This window comes from Tigriopus californicus, chromosome 3 (assembly GCF_007210705.1).
Source record: "Tigriopus californicus strain San Diego chromosome 3, Tcal_SD_v2.1, whole genome shotgun sequence".
NCBI classification, from domain to species: Eukaryota; Metazoa; Arthropoda; class Copepoda; order Harpacticoida; family Harpacticidae; genus Tigriopus; species Tigriopus californicus.
In genome coordinates, this window is record NC_081442.1 from 9,690,385 (window position 1) to 9,706,676 (window position 16,292).

The following is a 16,292-nucleotide window of genomic DNA, read 5'->3' on the forward strand; positions in this document are numbered from 1 at the left end:
TCTTTCTGGTAGTACCTTTCAGACTGCAGGAACTCTCATGGCCCGGTGGATTGAATCCGTGCCCGACTCGATCTCGTCTGAGAAGCCGTCTGAGAAGTCTGTGGGTCGAGGAAAAAGTGACAATCGCCAACACTCATCCCAAAGCTAGTGATAGCCAAAAGCCGGAAGCTAAATATCACCTAGCTTCGAGGTGAGCACTTGTTGCGCTCTCACAAATGGCACTTTCACCCCGAAGGATCTGGATCCTCAGTCGAGCGAGTCGCATCAAAGACATTGGACATTGTGCTGTATTGCAAGAGACGATGGGCAAGAAACACTTGATTTGCTCAAAAACCTCTAATCATCCTCGGTTTTGACCTACTTCAAAATGGCCGAGCTTTTTCTCAATGAGGCTCAATTCAGACCCAATGAGGGTGTGCAATTTCGGATGCTCGCTTAGTTGAACTCGACCAAACGAGCATACATAGCTGTGAGCTACATACCATATATCTAAGAGATAACCTGGCAATTCCCAGCTAACCGTGAAATTTGAAAGGCAAGTGTACCGTAACGATTGACACCTTCAAAAGAAATTGGGAGTGGAGACACTCCACATTGGACTCTTCACGTTTAAGAATTGTAATTGAATTTGATCGGTCTGGAGGGGACATCCTAAATTTATAAAATATCGTACTGCTTTAGAGTGAATAACAAAGTTCATTTGAACCGTGTTGTTCTTTTTTCCTTACTGGTGATGTAATAGTACAGTTGAAAATGCAGGAACAATCTTAAGTTCATGAAAAGGGAAAAAAGCCTGAATAGCTCAAATGTGTCGAGCAACAAAGGGCGACTAAACCTTTAACGAGTGGAGAAGCAAAAAGGTTGCAATTACAAATCTGTAAAAAAAATCATTTAAAACTAAAGGCATCTTCCAATACCTTTTGCTGCATCTTTTATTTTCAACCTATAAACACAAAGATGAGGCCCATCAAATTTTGAAATACATTTGACAACATTTGCACCTTCTTTCAAACTGTTCTTACGTCAAGTTTTGTTTGCAATATGATCTATTTGGTTTATACGAACTTTTTTGATCATTTAAAGGTTATGTAGGTATGTGTATGAATTCTTGTTATTGGTGCGTCTTAGGGTCGGAGGTGATTAAGCCTCGCCTCTCAGGAAAGCCAGTCTATAAATTTCCGATTTTTTTGCAAACAATGTCAAAATTTTAATGGTACTGGGAACTACATTGCCTGTAGCAGTTAGAAAAGCCCACGAAAAAAGAAAAATCCTCAAAAAGTTGTTAACATATTAGTTCTCCATATATGGTTGTAGTTGGCGTCTCATAATTTCCTTTAGAGAGAAGGCGGTGCTGGGAGGAGAATCGAACAGGTGATCTTTCTTAACCGAGGACACTGCGCTTGCTTCTCCGCCTTGTTTTTTCCTTTTCTGGCGCAGGGGTTTGAACCCACGATGCCTAAAGAGAAGTAGAGAAGTTTCTTGCCTTGTTCCCGCTGCCTCTAAGACCGCTCAGCTATACCGTACTACATAGCTCCTTAGTGCACAATCAAAGCATATTAATGAACATGAACAAGGAAACTGCAACGAAAGTAAGGATAATTATGATAAGTTCTCTCGTATGGTTTATTGTAAAAGAGGCATAGTATTTCTTATGTTTCTGTACACTGGCTAAACTTTGATGCACCGAGGAATTAGAGTACCCAATATAGTATTGCAATATCCGGCCAAGTCTGACTCAAAAGCTAAAAAAACTGTTTAGCTAGTAGAATAGACTAGATCAGCTGACTAGAAACTCCGAACAACGATGATTTATCAAACTCATTAAAACGTTGTTTTTGTCGTTCCATTTGTATACATTTCTTCATGGACGATGTGGTAAAGTGTCGAATCTGGTATGGCTGCTCAGTACATGTACTCCCCTCTTTGGCTCCGGCCTCGCCTGGTCTTCTCAGGTTTCCTCGTGCAGTTTTGGAGATCAAATCTGATGTATGAGTGGTCATCATGCACATTCGAATCACTTCTATCCCGTCCAAATAGGTCAATGGACGTGGCCGAAGAAGCACGGACTGGTCACGGCACTTTTGAGGGAGAAACCTGGTGTTGGTGGGCTGTGCCACATGTAGAATTGGTAGTCTGCTCATGAAGCTGACAGTGATCTAAAGCCTTCCTAAACAGATCAAAAGAGTTGTTTGAAATGTTCACTGAAGGCTCCCGAGAGAAAATTCTACATCCTCTACATAAACAGTTGGTCGTCGATGGGGACTGGGTACTGGGGAATGGGGAGTGAGTGAGTGAGTGAGTGAGCAAGAGCAAAGTAATGCAGAGATGAGGAAATTTGCACTCCTCTGCAGCACGTTGAGAGATTGCATGGACCCTTTTCGAGACTTATGGAGGACGCTTTTGTTGATGCGTGAAAAGATGCCTCTACCAGGCCCGGATCTCCTCTGAAGAAGTGTCTTTAATTAATTGCCACTTAATGACTAGGCATTACCCATTCCTTAGCGGGTTTCACAAAAGCCACCACGATTTGATCTGAGCACCACATTCAACCGCAATTTCACTCCTCCTAGATGATGGCGATCCTCTTGGTTCATCATTCGGCCCTTAAAAAAAGAACTTGAAATCTCGCCATCTCCAAGGGTGAATAAGCTTATTGCTCAACTGGAAGTGTCTTTTCACCGGCTTGGGGCCCGATACCGATGTAAACGAATGTTTAAAGGTCTCCACATCAGATAAGAAGAGAAACAAATTGGAACTCTGGGATTGCCACGAGGCACTCACCACAGGCAGTACATTAGTCTGACAATGCATCGCTTCAACTGTTTCCTCCCGATTATCTCCATGGGAAAAATATTGGAGAAGCCAAGGGCCAATTCTTCGATTGAACCACTGATTTGGACATGGCTACTCTCTCGACTGTCCTGGTTCATGAATGAAGGAGATGAAGAAGACGAACTAGATTTCAGACAGAGATTCCTTCCCATTTATTTTTGGGGCTTGGAAACGGGATGACGAGGATGACCCGAGAAATATGTCAGCATCAGGAGATGGACCCCGAAAATGCTGGAAATGACGCAATCCTCGCGTCAACGAAGAGAACTGCCCAAAAAAGAATCAGATTAAAGACCATCAAGATGCGTATGAGGCATATTGTTTGAAATGTCAAGGTGAAGAAATTTAGATGTATTTACTCGGGGAGGCTCTTTCAATACTGTAGATAGCACTCCGTGGCAGGCCTGGTGACATCACCAAGACAATTGGAAGAGAAGCATTCCGACGTTCTGCGGTAGATCGAAAGCCAGACAGAGTTTCCTAACGATTAACCTTCAAAACTCATTAGCAACCCTCCCATTCTTCGTTCGGACAAATAAAGCTTCGATGTTATCAACAACTAAATAACTTGGAGATTTCTCCCAGACGAGCCGCCACTTACAGGGATTATTTGCCAAGACTAATAAAGTGCTGTTGCCACAACAGGCCTCTAACGAATCGAACAATTTATATCACCTTTCGCCAATTATGCCTTAAGTGGAAAACACTGTCATATGGGAGCAGGTATAAATTCAATTAGGGGCTCAACCCGTCCGCCATTCGTCGGGCCTAGATTCTGACTCTAATGACATTTCCTGTCATAGCCTGGGCTCCTTCTCGTGATCACGTCATGGTCTAGTATAGGATGGGCATCCAAAGTATTCGTAGTCCCAAAGACTAAATTTGCTAGTGCTATCTCAGGCTCAGACTTAAGGGATGAACGGGAAGCAACCATGAATCTAGTCCATCACTACTAATTTAAATTCCAGAGGAGCAAAAACCTGTTCCCGTTTCTCATTCCACCCGAAGCGAGTATGTCACCTTCGTTGAAGAGTGAAGCGTCATCTCGGCTCGTTACTTTTTTTAATGATTTTATAAATGTATGCATTTGAACGAAATGCACTGAGCTCATGAATGATTGAGTGCGCCCGAAGTTGGTTGACAACTAATACTTGATCCGTCACTTTGGAGTTGAAGTTTATCTTATTGGATTCGTGACTGCTCCGAAATTGGCAGAGCAGGAGCCAACAGGTTCGATTAATTGAAAATCTTACTTTAAATCAATTAAGCTGTCGGGCCTCATCTCCCTCAATTGTGTGCGGATGATTGAGAAATATGGTCCAAGATTGGGAAACATCGGACTCGAGGCTTACCTGAAATGGAACACAATGGCTCTATACCTGTATGTTTGTTATAAATCAGAGGACAGATACGTATACGCTAGAAGAGATATACTGCCGGGTGTTCCCTCTGCACCCTTTTTTTCATCTGGAAGGGTCCTTGATCATCGTTGATATCTCTTTCATCATTTCTTCTGCCCTGCAACTGCGTTTGGAAAGAGCACTCTTTCAATAAAGAAATTTCAAAACATCTTAACAACTGAATAGACAACCCAATGAGGAAAGTGAAATTCCAACTGCTTTGATTAATGAATATTTCTTTTGATCCATCTTGGGCGCGGAGTATTGTTCAATTGAAGAAGGCGTTATGGTGAGCGTGGAGGGAGCACCAACCATAATTGGATCGAGGCGCTTTCAGGAGAGGTCCACGTATTTGGCTGAAGCTTTTCTCTTGATGTTAGTATGTAATATCTACTGCTCATCGTACATGCTCAAGGAAGAGAAAAGCTAAACCGAGTACACTTCTGGTGCAAATTCCTTCCAAAATGTGAACCCTTCCGATTCGCAAATGTCATTCCACACTTCCGTGAAGGATTGAAGTAAGGCCTTCCCGACAGATCCGTTACAAATGTACACAATCACACTATAGCTCAAATCTGGTTGGTTCATGATCCTGTGGTCACATAAGTCACTGATCATTCTCAAAATCCCCCCAGTTCTCGACCATTCCAAAGGGGGAAAGATCAAAACCATCCCTTTACCCTCAGATCAGCCACACAGGGTTTGGCAACGGAAAACCAAACACAAGCAAGTTGTCTTTCTTTGTAAGTGAGCGAAATTTCAGGTTCATCGACCTGTGAACAGACTTGCAATTTTAAATCGAGGTTGTCAATTTACGGTCAAATATTTTGATTGATCAGATTAATGTTTAGATAAGCACACATTTGGAATGTGTCTCCACCAAAGGCCAGCCAATTAAACGCATGGGCAGACACCTATATTTTTGCTCCTTAGGTGCACTTTCTTGGAGCCACATCATTCTTGAACATTTCACTCCCCTAGAACTTTCTCTGTTGGTTAGATCAGTAAAATGGGTTGCATTTACAAAGACAACCTCGTTTATTTCAGCCGCTTACTTGTTTGCATACCTAAAAAACTCCGACGTAGTCACGTTGAGGCTAATTAACCAGTAAATTACTCAATGTGAATGGATTTCGATTCATTTCAAAGTACTTGTTGCACAAACCCAATCCAATGTATCCAATGGAGTTCTGCAAGGTGCGAATCTCCCTCCATAGTGAACGGTACATAATACATGTAGCTGGCGAAAGATACGGTGGGGCTCAAATACAGATTATGGCTGACAATACGGCAAAGAATGGAGAAGGAATGTGAGGAATGCAGGATAGCCTACTCGCTCCTCGGTTGAACCTGGATGGAAGAATTTTCTCTTTCTGCGTCTCAAAGGATAATTCAAGGATATTGAAGCCCTCGTTGTTTCCAAGTAAGGCTAGCAGCTCAATGGATCTCCCTCTGAGTGTGTATAGGTACACACTCGCTCGGTTTGTGCATAAATTTGGATTGGGAGCCGACCATAAAGACAGAAATACCCACCGGGGCCTCCTCTCAATCCGCCCATGTTGCCATTTTCCGATTTAAAGTGGATCTTAGGCAGAAACGGGTTTGAACTCGCATTTCATTGAGGCCCCATTCCAACAGATTAAATCTCTGGTCTTGCACATTTGGCGTGAGTTCGATCTTAGTGCCTTGTAGACAAAGGTCTCTTCAGTACTTACAGCATGAGTAGGTAGGGGCTCTTTGGAAGGAGGATCGAGGCGATATTGTTCTGTAGTTCCCCCCTTCCCTGGTCACTTTCTTTTCGCAAATCCAGCTTCATTCATTCATTGTGGAAAGCGGACTTAAAGTGGAATCGAATTCACGATAACTATAGGTCGAAAAAACTTTCCCCTAGTCACCAATTGATATAGACTTATCAAATAATGAACCAACAGCACAGCTACCTTCCAATGCAAACTGAGATTTGAAAATTGAACCGATAATTCAAACAAGTCCCTATTGTTCTATGCCATCTTCAAATCGCTTATGATTGGTCAGACAATTCTGGTTAAACTTGTCTCGGCTAAACTTGGGACTGACAGCTGATCTGATCCATATCAGACAGGACTGATTTTTGTACAAGTTCCACAATCTTTACACGATTGCTGTGAGTAATCACTCCCTTGGCCTTGAGAGATAACGGGTACACTGAAACCGATCAGGACAATGGATAAATTGAGTCTGGTCTGGACAGTGAGCAATTTCTCAATATTGCTTGACAAAACCAAGCACATTTTCTTATCTTTTTACGCGTTCAAAGTTTCTCAGAGTTCCATCAATTTTAGACGATTGGAGAGGAAGTTGCTGATTCTGTTATTTTCTCGTCCGGTTCTCTCTATTACTCATCAGTCATCACGGATGGGGCTCCAATGATCTAATTTCACTTTTGCTCGTTTGAGGGCAAACAATCCTGGGAGAGAAAAAAATGAGCACCTTTTCTCAGAGCCCATTTCGGCTTCCATTCTTGAGACTTCACAAATATTTGGAGGCTATGATTAGGATCCGATTATCGGTTCGCCACTTCAAGAAAAGCAACATAGACTACTCATCTCTAATTGCATTTGCGATTTGCACTTGGACACAGGTAGACGAGGATTCATTCTTATTCATGGGGAATCAAACTTTGTGCTTTTTGGAAAGAGCATATCAAACTCGGTTTCTAATCTCGTTTTTAAGAGCCTGCAAGGTGATCCTAGATCCTAGTTGACCTTTGGCCCCAAAGGATGATCGAGAATTGGCATCAATCGACCACGCCACTATTTCAACAATTCCGCAAGTTTTTTTCAGGAGATTGAGAATGAAGGGAAGCGTAAACTTGGGAATAGAAATCGAGAGTGCCTCCCCTACTTTGTGTCTAATGTTTGTGCCTTAAAGCCGATCATCTCGCTTTTCCTCGAGACTCAAGTGGGCAATAAAAATCCGATCTCTTGATTGCCATTGCGCTCGGATCCGTCGAGAGAGAGAAAATAGCAACATTTCCAAAGCCATAAACTTATTTGCCCCGGTCTCTAGTCCTCCGATGCATGTCTACGTGCATCACGAAACAGGAGCTCTGATCTTTTCTTGCACCTATCCAAATATCTTGACATGAATAATATTTCTGCCCCGAAATCAGAAGAGCGAGGCCACCATGAAGATACATATGACCCATTTCATCTTTCAAAACCTCGGATTAGCCTTAGCCAAATGTTACTCTTGTCGCAATGGGAGTCCGTCCAGTCGACATCCTTAAGTAGAGCCATTTTAAATGCAAATTTCTTGCTCTTGCAGTAGTGTACGTATGTCCATAAAGTGGCCTTGTCATAATAGTTTTGACATTTACATTACCAGCTTTGACAACATCGCTTAAGCTTCTTTTTAAGCATGTCTTTTCCATTCGGATGGTTCAGACCGAATTCTCAATGAGGACACACGTCAATTGTTCCATTAGTGGATTCCAAAATAGACCCAAATTGTCCTAGTAAACGAGAAACGCCCACTAATATTACTCCCAACATTTCAATTTGGTCATCTAATGCAGTTGAAGCTATAAACCGAAAACGAGTGTTCACCTATTTGCGACCATTAAACCAGGAATGAAAGAAGCCACTTGGACGGAACAAGAGAGAGCATCGTAAATTCTTGAACTCGCCGGTTCGCCCATATCTCGCCAACATTTACCACCAGAAATAAAGATATTTTAATTGATCTCCGCCTCTTTCTTTCTCTCATGCGAGGTTAGGTGATGTATTGTGCATTGTCAATGCCAAGATCAGATTGCCTCGGATTTATTTTCATGACGGCAATTAAGCATTCGCTAGGAACAAAGTTGCGCTCCTCCAATCTTCTCTGCAGAATATAAGATACTATTCGATGATGCTGTTTGTTAAGCGCAAGAGAAACAACGCCAAAGACAATCTCCAAAGCCATAAAGGACACAAAGACCATTACTAGGTGGAGTGGATTCGCCCCTGTGGCAGCAAAGAGATCATTTCTCGTAATAATGTTCTCAAGGAAAGGGCCCCATATCGGGACTTTGTTCGTACATAACAAAGCCATTACGTTACGGGTTTCCTCATTCTGAAGGGTTGGGGGGTTGAAGATGGTTGAGAACAAATCAAGTAAATCACCTTGGACAATGGATTAAGAAATCAGTTTGTCACCTCTAAGACTCGTAAATCTCGGGTTCAATTACCATCCCCAAGCCCAAATTGGTGTGCAAGCTCCCTCGATCATGAAAAACTGAAAGGGAAAGTCCCCCGTTATAATGGAACTGACGATAGATCCGGGCTCGAATTGGGTCAGGTTTGCGAATTGCATACGTTTTTCCTTGAGACAATTAGACGGCCTATTGAGAGCCCAATCATTTAGCATCAAGTCCAAGGAGAGTCCAAGATTGATGCGAATCAAATAACAATGGTATTCGTTTTGGAGCTGCTTATCTAGCTCTCCCAATCACATCATTGAATCGATTGGGTGATAATGTTTCTCGCCAGGTGGTTCACCGGCCTAAGGAAACGACAAGCATCGCGTAGCCTACGAGAGGAATCCTTTCCATTTTCCAATTCATTTGCTCTGCATCACGTCTGACCTCGTTTTTATTCAAGAAACAAGGGAGGAGGAGCAGATCCAAGCCAGGGTGTGGAAAGCGGCAGCAATGTTGATTCGAAATTGAACTCGAAACAGCTGAGGAAATTCGAATTTCCCGCTAATGGTTAACTAAGAAAAATACGTGGCTGGAGAGTCTTGTTCGTTCGCTCCAAACATGAGGAGGTATTTGTGAACAAATCCTATTAAGCCATAATGGCCTAAACCTCCAAAGACGATAATGAACATGGATATGGTTCTCCATATCAAGCCTGATTTATGACCGGTGCGCTATTGAATGTGATCAAGTCGAATTTGACACCCTTTTCAGTAGTTCATGAATCACCACCAACATCGTCCGTTGCTCAATGGATTTCTTACCCTCTCTGAGCTTCTTCCCAACAATCTTCTTCTCCAACCCCCTCTGGACCATGAGCAAAGAAAGATGTCGCTTTAACAAGATGAATTATTTGGAAATGAATCATGTTCAGTACCTGGGGATAGTGAATTAACTTATGGTGTCCGACCCAAGGATTCACCATGCCGGGGGGGGTGCTCCGAGGTGATAAAGACGTCACATTTCAAAGGCTCAAATACGAGATCGAAAGTGGTCGCAAAGAAATGGGTTAACAAAATTTGGTACGGCACCGCTCAAGAACACCTCTCTATCTCATCCGAAATGCATGCAAAATGACTTTACGAGCCCATCTTGATGACCAGATCCTTCAATGAATGGATGCAGTCCGAGAACGCCCAACACTTTCATTTCGGGTTCCGAGATCGTCGAGCTTAGGCATAACAGTCTCGGCCACCTTAGACAGAGCCGGAAAACGGATGAAAGTGACCTCATTGGGCCATGAGTTTTTGCCTCGGATTTCTCTCGTGTGACAGGGGTAAAGGATTGAGGGCACGCTCGGAAATTCTTCCAAACACCATCGTGCATTTGACCATGATTTATGGAACTCGTTTCTCACTTATATGGTCATTTGAGCGACAAGAACAGTTGGGAAAAATTATCTTGTTTGTCTGGTTAAATGCCAAGTGACCGATCCACGGTAATCTGAACAAATGAGGCTTAAACAAAATATGTGCAGACTCGCTGGGAATTTTATAGCCGACAGTTTCAGCAAATGGCTTTTTCTTCTTTGCAACAATGGGTGGCAGGACGGTTGTTGACCGACTAAAGCGTGAACTATTTGAAATGAGATGGGATATAGGAATTTGGAGATGCGGGCCATTCGCTAGTTTTTCGTTGGGAAAAGTGAAATTTATGGTGTAGGTTTTGCCCTCGAGTCCCAACTGATGTGAACTTGATGGCCCATTGACGCAGGGGGCACTCCTAATAATGTTAAAGCTTGAGACAATTAAGTTTTCATTTAAAGCGCGGGATTTCTCCAAGTTTAGCTTGTTTGCAACCTACCTTGGCAAATCCTGAATGAGGTCGGGACAACGATGAGGCGTTTCAACAGAGAAATTCCGAGGCAGAGTGAGATTCTCATCCAGAAAATGAGAGCTCCTTGCCCCATTGTGAACATTGGGGCTGTTGTACATCAGACCTTCATTAGAACAATTTGGTCGGGCTCCCTCTCGCCCTCGAAATCCGGCAAAGGTGGCATATCCATGAGGATAGGGTGACGAGTCCAAAATGTCATCACATGACTTTGAGGCTGCTCTAGCTTCCACTTCACCAGTACTTAGCACCAATAAACTGTTCCGTTTGTTCTCCTCGATCTCTTTCCTCATTTTTGAGGATTTACGGTCGGCTTTCCCATGAAAACTTTGGGCTCGTGGACTAGGTTTGATCCTCCCGCCTTTTTCTTCAGCTGAAGCTCCCATGTCTGGTTTATTTTTTCGACGCCTGCCAGAAAGGCGGGAAGGACCAACGCTCATGGAAAGACTCCTGTCCAGCTTTGGCTCCTCTTTTTCGTCCACCGTTTGGACTGAGGGCGTAGTTTTGGCTGAGTTTGGAGATTTGCCAATATCCTTGGACTTTGAAAGACTTCGAAGGAGTTTGGCTGCAGATTGAAGGCGAGTGGATTCTCGCCTTTCCACCCCTTTGTTCATCTTAACCGGTTTGTCTCCTGGGCTGTCTTGCCTGGAATCCAAATCAAACTTGTCATTAAGTTATGAATCCAATAGAACAATGTACTTTTCTTCACGTGATTTTTGGACAAATTGCCATGTTTTTCTGGATTGCATAAGAGTTACTTTTAAATAAGGTCTATTGTCATGTGTTGGTCGTTGGCTATTCCAGTCAAAAAGTTATGGCACATGAATGATTGACAGAGCAGTTTTGAGTTCTTTTTGATTGGAGTGGAGCAAATTGGAGCCACCTTTGAGTCCTGTCAAAGTGTTAAGAAAACCCATGACTTGCAAAGAGGTAAATTGCCATTTTCTTGCTAATGAGACAAGCCTAGGTACAAACATCTCGCCTTTTGCCTGCAGCTGTGAATTGTAGTTTCGTACCCAATGCATCCTGTACGAAGCCGTCTTTGCTTCGTTCTTTCTCATTTTAGCGGCGTTAGTTTCTTTTGATGGATCAATTCGAACTTACCACCTTCCAGTTCAACTAAATGGCAGGCGCTTCTCGTGGAAGAGCTTACTCCAACCAGGCCTGTTACGGAACGAAATGCAAGTACAAACACAGAGGGCAATCCTCCTTCTCGAACAATTCAATGACCCCCGTGGAAAGTAAGCAATTCCTTCTTTGCAGGAGGGGGCGTGTTTACTATTGTCAAAATTGCAATACCATCATCCAGGCCAATCTAAGCTCACGTCTCTCCATCTCCAATACATTCCATGGGGATGAGCTAGGCTGCCGTTGTTTGATGGGGAGGGCATATCATAGGGTGAGACCGAAGCAATGAGTACAAAGTAATAATGAGCCGTTTTAGGGGGAGTGACTGAATTGCTCGTCTATAGAATCGTTCCGTTTTCCATGGAGAAGCTTGCCTTCCATCGCTTTCCATCTTGAGGCTATCAGTTTTGACACATACTCCAGAGTAAGCCAGTTCCTGTTTATTTGGGGTGGAGCCGCAAAATATTTTGAAGTAATTGTAATTGCTTTGAGGTCAGTCTTCCTGGGCGTCGCAGAATAATGGAGCACTACTTTAAACTGAGGGTTTGCAGGGCAAAAGTAATTGGTCCAAAAATATGCTGGTTTGAAATATGGTTGCGCTCTCAAGTCTGGACAAAAGCAACACAACTTGTGTCGAAACAAGGGGCGTCTAAATGCACCATATCATGGTCAGATACACCTTTCACATGACATATTCTGATAAAGCACAAAACTCCGATTAAAATTAAAAACTGACACATGGCAATATCACCATTTCGGGTTTCATTCTAAATCAAGTCTGTAATAATCGATAATTGTACAAAACTAAAAAAAGAATTTGTTTCTTGTACCGATGTGAAGCAAGCACCGACAGGGCTAGTAGTAATCTGCCCAAACGATGACGCGTCAACAAGGCTTTGATTCAGTGCCTGGTTGTTTCAGGTAATTTGGCAGTAAGTATGGTTAAAAAAATCTTCATTTTGTAATTTTCCAGAGCTAATCAACAGGGCCCCCCTGATTGACAACGGATTTCTGTAAAGAAGAAAGCAAATAGGCAAGAAACTACTAATGGATGTCGGATTGCTTGCTGAGCATTTGGAAACACTAAACACTTGTTAGAGGACGATTCCAGAACTTCGATTGAAGTTCCCTTGATAGTGTAAACGGGACAGGGGTCAGCATATGAGATGTGAATCACACCTCTGTCGTTTAAATGTGCTGAAAATGGGGTCGTCTAATTGTACCATTAGTAAATCTACTCTAAACCCCTTTTTGAAAAACTCTTGAAATGGTCTCCGTTAACCATTTCAAATCTTTGCTTGACTAATGGCAAGTGTATCCAATTGTTAGATGAGCTTGCGCCACAGAAGACCAAGTTCGAAAATCAATGTCATACCTGAGAAATAAGTAAAAGGAACACAAATGTTCCTTTGACTTGGTCCTCTGTGGCACATCTATAGCAACCCAGAGCGTCTCAATGTGGTAAAGGAACATGTGCATCCCGGCAATCCAGAAGTTTCTGGGTCTACCTAAATCACGTCTCTGCCGTTCGCTCACTCGTCCCGTCTCGGTCGCCCCACTTGAAAAGCTACATTATTACTGCAGACTCGTTGTTTCGTTTGTAGTCTTTGAACTCTGAAGACCCACGCTTGTTTATACAATGATTTGTGAAAAGAGACAATTGCTTACGAGGCAAGGGCTGCACAATTGGACGACTTGCCTGGTGGAAATAGATTCAAAATGGAGGGCTATTGACAAATTCAAGCCTTTTAGAATTAGTGCGAAGGGAAATGTCATTGACTCTTGAGCACAAAAGAGTCCATTCGTATTCGTCGCAATCATCATTCGTCGCACAATCAAGACGGGCTTAAGGGTTATGCAACCAGATACCATATCTAGGCAACTAGATTATTTGTACCGGTCGATTCGGATTCAAGATACAAATCTTCTGGAAGTGAACAACGCTAACAAGGGTGTCGAAAATCCAGGAAATGCCCTTTCAATCGTCTTGAAAGAGCATATCAAGTTTCACGGATCGAATAGCAATTCTCAATTCTCACACGTTCAACGAGCAATACAGGTATTCTGGGTACCTGTTTACTATCCATATGGTCTCTCCCTCTCCCTCTTTCGCTTGGTGTCTTCGTTGGTGTGACAAGGAGCGGGCGCCCGAGCAATTACCGTAATATATTTTGATGACAAGATTTTTCCAAGTCACCACCGCAAGTTTGCCCGCCCCTCCCAAAGCGGCCACGCCAGATATCAGGCTTGTACACGGAAAGAGGCACAAAACTGGGTGCTCCATTCTATTTTATTCGTACGAGACCGACCGATACGAAAGACGAAGAAACGAATTTCAAATGACTTGCAATTCTGACAAGTGCAGAAACATTTTAACAATACTTGTTTTCTTTGCTCACCAGACTCTTTCCCCCCTTTATTGCTTGTTCCAATCCCACCTTATTCCCCAGCGAAGTATAGGATTGGAGAGTTGATCTCGTCAAGAATCCAACCCTGAATGTCACAAGGAATGGACACACCCATTTCCAATCATTCTACGCTTCTGGTAACCCGTTGGATGCGAGGGTTTCATGTGGTGCAGATTGGATGGGTTTGACTTCATTTGTCATTGGAGTCACATCGTCTTGAACCTTCCCCGCTGTTGCCGATAATCTTAATCTGACAGGCCTACGTACAACTCCGTCGAAGTCAGCGAGACGATCCCGATTTAGAATTTAAAGCTTCCATTCTTAACGTGTTCTTGCACCAACCTGGCCGGTGGAGAATGCAAAGAAAGGTGATTTGTCTTTTATAAACCCACCAACACATGAACTTTGAATGTTTCGGGCGGAGAGTTTGTCTGTCCGGAAAGACTCTTCTTAAGACGAGAGCAATTGTGTAACGAGCAAATTACTATTCGGCAAATCATGGAGTCTGTCTGCTTGGGCCTCAAGTGGAGACTTGAACGATTGAGAATGCCATGATTGGAGGGAGCTCGCTTGCGAGATGGAGAGTTGATTTCAGTTGAAGCGATTCCCACGACTTTTTTGGACAGCCTCGAAATTGGTCACGACTTTTTGGCAACGACTGCTTTTTTGCTCCAAGTCAACCTAGTTAAGCCTTTAAAAAAGTTTCGGCAAACACGTGATCCTGAGTAACCTTTCGTTGGCTCGGGCCTTAATGCCCAATAGGGATTCAACCTGATTAAGCATCATCCATAGCTCTTCCAAGTGAAATCACCGAGGCCTTTTAAGGGGCTTGTCATTCTGTCAGGGAGATACCAATCAGTACATGGCCAAAGAAATCTTCGCCTGCATTCAAATGGTGAGAAGCAAAAAATGCAAATGGTTTGATCTGAAATCAACTCGCCCCCTCCTTTCCTGTGAGTAAATGGAGGGGGGGAAAGACCAAGCGAAACAACTTCCCGAAAACTCTTTATTCAGACATGATAGTAGATATCCGGAAGCGCTTTTCCGACCAACCAATAACAATGAATGAAACATTCAACCAGATCTATGACTGACTAAATCCTAGCCCCAAGACATCTGTCTAGTTTTGCACATTCACTATCATTCTCGCTTTGCTTTATGATAAACCACTGGCTTCATGTACGTATACTAGTTGAACCTTTTGGAATTCACTAAACGAATGTTTACAAGAATCAACCGTGAATTACAGCGTGACTAAACCAGTCTTTCGCAATGGGAGATTGAGTGAGGGTATTTTTTGCAATTCTCTTCAGTAACAAGATGTTAAGAACACCTTGAGAAAGTTATGACTTGGTGTGGCTCATCTGAGAAACTTGGTAGCCCGAAGGCACTCTCGCGAAATGAAAAATACGGCAACAGCACTTTAATTTGGCTCATTTGAAGCTATATTTACGGACAGGAATATCCATCATCTGATTAATAATGCCTCACCCAAGTGCCCATGGCTCATGGCTGGAGACCATTATGAAGATATACTGAAGTGGTCGGAGCTGAAGGAAAAATAAAATCAATTTTACCTAGGAATACATTTAGCCGGCTCGAGAGAACTAAAAATGGTCTAAAATTGAAATTGCCTGTCATGTTGTTGCATATCAAGTACGTAAGACCGAAAGAGAAGCATGGAGATCGAAAGAAACTCTCCTTGCTTTGGAGGAGAGAGATCTGAGCATTTTTTAAAGGCGTCATGAAAATGCATCATCCTATTAACGGGCATTAACACCAACAGGGGTTCCATTTTTGAACTCTGTTCAATCCCTTTTGTTCCCCTTGGTATCATCATGCCCCACAGCGTTTCAAGTGGGCTTACTACCACAAAACACTTCCAAGAACTCCGAAAGATACGTTCCTTGGAGGGCTTGAACTAACTCTTGATTTAGGTTATTGCATCGAGGTCATCGCACAAGGGCTCTGGTTTACCAAGCTTGGAAAACCACAGTCAATCTATTATAATCGAGCATGGCAGTTGGTCACTGTTTATTTTCATATTTTAAAACAAACAAAATACAAAAGGGCCCCAGCCTGATGAATACAATGCCTGTCTTTTTGTAGAAAGGCTTGGCATCAAATCGTTCATTATCGACCTGGATCCATATGGTTTAGCGTTGAATATTTATGCCCCTGAAATGCATCTAACTCAAACGTGAAGGGCTCTCCACTTGTGGTACATGAAGTAGAATGACGATAGTGCACGAATCCATGTACCACAAGGTACGCACACGCCTTAGGATGCGAATGCCTGGTTGGTTGGTTTACAACATGGTTTGGATTTGTAATGACTTTTGCCAGCAAGTTAGCCAGGCCTCGCGAGCCCAATCGATGCACTTACCATAATCATTTTCCGAAGCCAGCACTACATACATACTACATACTATATACAACTATACACGAGAAGATGGAAGATCGCATAATTCA

At 42.9% G+C, this 16,292-nt stretch overlaps 1 protein-coding gene across 1 annotated transcript in view; it reads right to left on the bottom strand.

The window, feature by feature from the left end:
- The window catches only part of LOC131878214 (NHS-like protein 1), a 102,236-nt gene that overhangs the window by 63,609 nt on the left and 22,335 nt on the right, over positions 1 to 16,292 (bottom strand). Inside the window, exon 2 of the mRNA XM_059224133.1 lies at positions 10,255 to 10,929. Coding sequence (XP_059080116.1) covers positions 10,255 to 10,929 — 675 coding nt within the window. The remainder of the gene's footprint in view (positions 1 to 10,254; positions 10,930 to 16,292) is intronic.